At 38.8% G+C, this 7,422-nt stretch overlaps 2 protein-coding genes across 2 annotated transcripts in view; one reads left to right on the forward strand and one right to left on the reverse strand.

Moving 5' to 3' along the window:
• Nucleotides 1-273: 273 nt before the first annotated feature.
• On the reverse strand, nucleotides 274-1,319 carry LOC107149515 (glycine cleavage system H protein, mitochondrial-like; the record flags this gene model as incomplete). The annotated part of the gene is made up of 1 exon (XM_015494307.2): nucleotides 274-1,319. A coding segment is annotated over one exon (585 nt), but the record flags the coding sequence as incomplete, so codon positions are not given.
• A 4,169-nt stretch (nucleotides 1,320-5,488) lies between these two features.
• Nucleotides 5,489-7,422, forward strand: part of Dnajc19 (DnaJ heat shock protein family (Hsp40) member C19) — a 4,243-nt gene continuing 2,309 nt past the window's right edge. The window contains exons 1-3 of the mRNA XM_015494226.2: nucleotides 5,489-5,649; nucleotides 6,622-6,673; nucleotides 6,753-6,826. Of these exons, the coding sequence (XP_015349712.1) occupies nucleotides 5,647-5,649; nucleotides 6,622-6,673; nucleotides 6,753-6,826 (129 nt within the window). The 5' untranslated portion in view covers nucleotides 5,489-5,646. The remainder of the gene's footprint in view (nucleotides 5,650-6,621; nucleotides 6,674-6,752; nucleotides 6,827-7,422) is intronic.

Here is a 7,422-nt window from a genome sequence, read left to right on the forward strand (position 1 = left end):
AACTGAACCCCAAGCCAGAAGACAAAAATGATCATTGATTCAGTCCATTGAAGTCATTTCCTAAGTATTTGTGCTCTTCTAGGGCACAGAGCAGGATAGAAACAGAGGAGATAAAAAGGGAAAAACAAAATATGTCAGTAAAATATCCTCATGTGAAAAACATAAATGAATGTTATTTCCACATGATGAAATGAAATTGTGTAAGGTGATGTCTGGCATATAGGTTTTTTTTACTTTTTTTTTTTTTTATGAAGTTGAATATTTTATTTCTTATTTTGTTGCAAGCTGCTGTTTCAGTGTATAAAAATAACACCAGTGAATGCAGTACATTATAAAATTAAGACAGTATTGTTCTTCTGACACTGTACAACACACACTTTCCTCTATGTCCAGTTTTTTTTAAATGGAAGATCATTAAGTATATTGACCCAGATCCAGGGATGGATGTAAGCACGTTACAGTATTATATTAGGCTTATAACAAGATTATCCTTGAATTACATACTTTTTTATAAGTATTTTTACCACAGATAATTTCATGAATTCTGATATCAACCTAGTGCCTACTCTAAAAATCATAAGGAATTGTAAAAAAGATGCATATTGTGTTTATCGGCAGTCATTGGGAAGTTAAGGGGTATCTTCTTCCAGTAGCATTGTTAAGAGTAGTTTTTAAGTCTTCTATAAGACAACTGCTTGCAGTTATTCCATACTAGATTATTTAGGGTGCCATTTTCACTCCTCAATAGATTTTACATATTTCTCATATGCTTCTTCGCTCATTAGGTCATCTAGTTCTGAAGGGTCACTCAGTGTCATCTTTATCAGCCAACCATCTTCGTAACAAGATTTGTTCACAAGCCCTGGGTTTTCTGCAAGTGTCTCATTAATTTCAGTTACTTCTCCTGATAGAGGAGAATAGAGTTCACTGGCAGCTTTCACACTTTCCAAAGCACCAAACTCATCTTGTTTTTTCAATTTTGTTCCAACTTCAGGCAGACTACAATAAACAACATCTCCCAGAGCTTCCTGTGCAAAATTGCTGATTCCCACTGTTCCAATACCATTTTCTGTAGTTATCCATTCATGTTTCTCTGTGAATTTACGCACGGAGAGCAGAGTGGATCCGGTGCGCAGCGTCCGAACAGCGCCCGCCCTCACCCGCCAGGGCCGCGGCGGGCAGAGCGCAAAGGGCGCAGGGGCTGCACGCAGGCTGCGGGGCGCAGCTAGCGCGCTCCGGACTGCTCGCAGCGCCTTATTCGCAAGGGTACAGAGGGTCGCCCATGGCGCCTCTGCCGCCCTGCGACCCCGGCGGGGTTTTTTACATTTTTTTTAGAGAGAGAGAGAGAATTTTAATATTTATTTTAGTTCTCGGCAGACACAACATCTTTGTATGTGGTGCTAAGGATCGAACCCAGGCCGCACGCATGCCAGGCGAGCGCGCTACTGCTTGAGCCACATCCCCAGCCCTGGCATATAGTTTTTAAGGAGGGAAAATATTTGCCTGGCATTACGTTTCCCATTTGTGGATATTTGTACAGTAGTGCCTTCCAAATTTCAAGTCAAATTTCAAGTTGGCTATGAACTTAACAGGTTTCCTAGTATTTTGTTTTTATAAAATACAGAAGACCAAAAATATATCTTGGAGAAAAGCTAGCCTTTTAACAAATGGTGCTGGGAAAACTGGATAGCTATATGTAGAAAAATGAAATTAGACCCCTATCTTTCACCCTGCATAAAAGTCAAATCAAAAATGGATCAGATGTAGGAAATTAGATCAGAAATCATACAACTGCTAAAAGAAAACACAAGGTAAACAACTCCATCATATAGGTGCTGTCACAGACTTCCTTAATAAGACAACCAAAGTATAAGAAATAAAACCAACAATCAATAAATGGGATGCCATTAATTAAAAATCTTCTGCACAGCTAAGGAAATGATTAAGAGAGAGCCAAGAGAATGGGAGAAACTCTTGGTCAGCTACTCTGCCAACAAGGGATTAAATGCAGAATATACAAAGAACTCAAAAAACATCTCTAGCAATCAATCAAGAAAATATGAATCAAAACTACACTAACATTTCATCTTACTTCAGTCATAGTGGCAATGATCAAGAATAAATACTGGCAAGGTATGGAGAGAAAGGAATACTTTACATTGTTGGTGGGACAACCACTCTGGAAAGCAATTTGGAGATTCCTCAAAAAACTAGGGATGGAACCACCATGTGATTCAGGTATCCCTGGGTATATTCCCCAAAGATCTAAAATCGTCATGCTACAGGGACATGCTACATCAATGTTTTTAGCAGCACAATTCACAATAGCTAAATTATGGAAGCAACTCAATTGTCCATCAATAGATAAATGGATTATAATACATATACCCATAACACACACAGAATGGAGTTCTACTCAGCCATAAAAAAAACAATGAAATTATGGCATTTGCCAGTAAATGGATGGAAATGGAGAATATCATGATAACTGAAATTAGCTAAATTCAGAGACTCAAAGCTCCAATTTTTCTCTCATATGCGGAAGCTAGAGTAAAATGAAGGAAAGGGTAAGAAAAGGAAAAGATAAAGATCCAATCAAATACAAATTATTAGTTGAATGAAAGGAAATCTAGTAGAACAGAAAAAGGAGAAGGGGGCAGGAGGGGAAAGGACAGAAAGTGAAACTGGTTTCTATGCATGTATGAGTTTGTCAGGATGACCCCAACTACTACGTATAAACATAAAGCTCTAATAAAAAAAAATAAGAGAAGACCAGCACGTATCTCGTGAAATTAGGGTATTGTCTCATAAGACACAAATTTCAATTATGGGAATTTATCTGTGTGTGCGTACACATGTACATCCTCACACCAGTATGTATTTGTTCTCGGGGTCATAATGTAAAATGTACTTCTTACATAATCAAAACATGTTTGAAAGCCATAATCCAAGAAGAAAACTCTCAGCTAATCCCTCTCATTCCTCAAGAAGTTACTTGCCTAACAAATCAGAAAAATTGAGTACACATGCTCAAGTTCTTTCCTCTTCTTTTTTTTTTTTTTTTTGGAGGGGTGGGGGAGGTTACTGGATATTGAACCCAGGGACTCTCAACCACTGAGTCACATCCCCATCCCTTTTACTTTTTATTTTGAGACAGAGTTCTAAGGCAAGTTTCCAAATTACTTATTGTAAATTGCTAGGGTTGGCCTTGAACTTATTATTTTCCTGCATCCTCCTCCCAATCCCCTGAGATTACAGTTTTCATGTCTTTTTCCTGCTATCCCTCTTTCTTTATTTCTTTTTTCCCTCTTCTTCTCTGTAGTAAACAATGGCCTTCAAAGATATCAGGTCCTAATACCTGAAATATGTGAACATTTTCTTTGATGCTATGATTAAGAGTCCTTAGAAGGAGAGATGATTCTGGATTATACGTACCTCAACATGTATCCTTTAAGAGAGCAGTAGAAAGAGATTTTACACACCAAGCAGGATGAGATGAAGACAGATTAGAGTGAAATTTCAAAAGTTAGCCTACCACATGGAAATGACTCATAAACAAATCAAGAAATGCTGGCAGTCACTAGTTAGAAATAGCAAGGTATGATTTTTCATCAGTTAAGGGATATATTTGAAGATTGTTTTTAAAGCCTATTTCTATGATTTTAGCAGGTAGGAAAGATATTTACCAATTTGGATCCTTAAGTGAGGTGTCATGAGAATTAGGAAAGCCTTGCATACCAATTTATACTGTGTCTTGTCTCATAATAATAAGATACCAGGCTAAGTGATGACTATGTGCAAGGCACATCATGTACATAATCTCCAACCTCACAAAAAAATGGCAAAGTAATCATCACTGCCCTTGCTTTACACATGAAAAACTCAGTCAGAAATAACTTGTGCAATTCAAAGAAGTAAGGACAGAATCAGGATCTGATCACCTCAACGATGTGTGGTGCTGTATTATCTATCTCATTTTTAGACACTAGCGTGTGGAAAGCTGTTTCTCACACAAACCACATGCCATAGTTTGTACACTTGAAAATATGCATAATACAAATTTCCAGATAGCATTCTAGTTTGTTTCAGCCAATTTGGTACCAAAGTCTTAAGCCTCCATTGATTAATTCTTTTGCAACTGTTGGGTTAAAAATTACATTAAAAAATCCCAGTGAGTCAGGAAAATGAGGTAGGAGGATCGCAAGTTCAAAGCCAGCCTTAGCAAAGACAAGGTTCTAAACAACTCAGTGAGACCCTGTCTCTAAATAAAATACAAAATAGAGCTGAAGATGTGGACCAATGATTGAGTGCCCATGAGTTCAATCCCCAGCACCCTCCCCAAAAAAATTACATAAAAGAGCAGGGAAAAAGATGTACACTTCAAACTAGTGTCTCAGTGCTAGATATCACCTGAAATCATGTATTGACAATAAATGAGAAAATTTTAGGGTCAGAAGAGTTCTTAGAGATCCAAATGCAAACTGTTTCTATAGATGAAGAAAAGAAAGCCAACTTACTTGCATATTTGCCTAATAAATCAACCAACTTATCAAAACAGAATTGCACTATGAATATTTTTAACACTCTGTTAAGTTCTTTTTAAAATTTTTTTTAGTTGTAGATGGACACAATATCTTTATTTATTTATTTTTCTGCGGTGCTGAGGATTAAACCCAGGCCTTAGGCGTGCATGCAGGGTTGTAACCACTGAGTTACAACCCAGCTTTAATACTCTATAAGTTCTAAGTGGTAAGCAATTACAAATTTATATTAGTCATCCAAACACTGCATTGTAAACTTCCATTATTGCCTTTATTATTTTTCTCCTTTTAATTAGGGATATACGAAACTGATGCCCTAAAAGGACAAAAATCAACCCTACATTCTATTTGGGGGACAGGGAGAGGAATTTTAAATAAAACTTTTCAGGTGTAGGAATTTGAGATCCTGCACCAGCTATTAACTGTCTATGAAGTAGTAATCACATTCCACAAATAAAAGTCCATTCACAGAAAGTGCTGTCAAGTCGCATCTTAAGTTCTTTTAAATAAAAGAACTCCACCCAGCAACACTTGAAACAGTAAAATTAGTTTGGTGTTCTGGGACATGTGGTTTGCTACACAAGGTTGTTACATATTTATTTAGATTCGTGGTGGAATCTATCACAGCATGTTTAGGTGTAGTCACAACCTTTGACAGGTTTTTGGTTTTTAACTCAATGTAATAGGTAGGAAAAGAAACTCTTTTTGAGTAAGGTTTCCCACTATTTATTCACTCTTCCAGAACCCATGCCCTCCTGACAAGAATTTCCAAATCCCAACAGTCTTGGAGCAAAGGACAAACGACACCCTTAAGTCCCACCCTTAGCCCAGGTTATTTGTCCACCCTTCCACTAACCCGAAGTCTCGGTTTCCGCCCGCCCACTGCTTGAGGGACGTTACATCCTGCTTCGCGTTTACTTTTACGACAGTTTTCCGACCTAGTTGGCGGCCGCTACTGCCGTATTTCACAGGGCTTCTGGACTTGAGAACTTGAGGTTGCTTCGGTGATTGCGTCGCTTTAGGGTAAAGGCATATGGTGGTGACCTTGTCTTCTGGAGTGGGATGAACCGCGCTCCTGGTGGAAGCAGGGAAGCCGAGCTAAGCCATGGTAGGTTCAACCTTTGGTCTCCCGGTTAATCTCCTGCCCAGGCCTGAGCCTCAGCTCCTGGCCTCGGAGGAGTGGAGCAAAGTTGTGCTCCCTAGTGCGTCTGTTGGCGGGAGGTTTAGGTCCCCGGAGTGTCACAGCCTCCAGGACACAAAATCGTTGGCGCACCCCTCGTGGATTTTGTGTTCTTATACTGTCTTTGGGTAGGGGACGCCAGCCTTGGTCCGTGGTCCCTGAGCTCTGGGCACGAAGGCGTTTCTTGAATTCTCAAGTCAGATACTACCGTCAATTTGGAGATTAGTAGAAATGCATTTAATATTATCGAATACATCCTCCCGCTATTTGCTTCTCTTTGCTCTGCCCTTCCTTTCTGGGTCCTACTGACAAAAATTCATTTTCCCTGCTTCCCGAAAATATTTGGGCTTGTCTATTCTTACGAGGCGGGACAGTGTCAAAGGCACTCTGAAAATCTCTTTGCCTATTTAAACCAACATTTTTTTTTAGCATTGAAAACTCCCTTTATAAATAGTTTTACTTTTTCTATCATACTTTTTTTTTAACCTTTATTTTTATATGGTGCTGAGGATCGAACACAGGGCCTTGCACAAACTGAGCCACCACCCCAGCCCCTCTATCAGTCTTATTTCACTGTCATGATTGAACTTTAAACTTCATTGAAATAAGCTTTCAAAGGAAGGGAATCATTCTTTTCACTGTTGTAAATAATACTGTTGTAGAGGTAAATAATAGATCAACTTACCCTCTGATATTTACATAGTGAAAATGATACCTTTGTAATGCATCTATTAATAAGTTATAGTATTATAGGACTATTGGATAGAATATATTCACCTTAAAAGATTGCTTCTCCCATTGAAATGAAACTTGTACCGAGTTAGGATGGGGAAAGGGGTAAGATAAGGGTAGGAATTGGAAAAGTAAATGCTTACATTACATTTTCTTCCCCCTTACCAGGCCAGTACAGTGGTAGCAGTTGGACTGACCATTGCTGCTGCAGGATTTGCAGGTTTGTTTTTGGTTTGGGGATGAAAGTGAAGTAGGGAGACTGGGGATTTACTTACTTATCCTGTTACTTTTGGTTTTAGGCCGTTACGTTTTACAAGCCATGAAGCACATGGAGCCTCAAGTAAAACAAGTTTTTCAAAGTCTACCAAAATCTGTAAGACTTACTAAACATTTTTTGTGATTTTGCTAACTTTGCTACCTGTGTTTGAAGTGTAGAACCATAGTTTGAAGGGAGAATTTCCAAACACCCACAAAGTCAGAATATGACTTTGGACCCCTTCTCTTGCTTCCTATAAAGGGTGTAGTAGTTGCAAACTTTGTAATTGTGCTACACTAAGAAATCAAATGTTGTCTGTTGGGGCATGTGTAATTCTATTATTATGAAAGTTAATTACCACTTTGCTTTTTTACATCATCACATTTTTGCCTTCATCTCTGCATCACAAGCACAGAGGGACTGAAAGTGATCCATTCTTAAGTGTGTGACCTTGGCTCTAACATGGCATATCTATTTATTTAATCTATTAGGACTCCTTTATCTCAAAAAGATCTCCAACCAGCTGTGTGTGGTGGCACACAGCTCTAATCCCAGATACTTGGGACACTAATGGAGGAACATTGCAAGTTGAAGCCCAGCCTGGGCAGCTTAATAAGATCCTATCTAAAATGAAATTTTTAAAAGGAGGACTGGTAATTGTACCTTATAACATCCCTGGGTTCAAACTCCAGTATGCCCCCCCCCCCCCCCCC

This window comes from Marmota marmota, unplaced genomic scaffold (genome assembly GCF_001458135.2).
Source record: "Marmota marmota marmota unplaced genomic scaffold, marMar, whole genome shotgun sequence".
Taxonomy (NCBI): domain Eukaryota; kingdom Metazoa; phylum Chordata; class Mammalia; order Rodentia; family Sciuridae; genus Marmota; species Marmota marmota.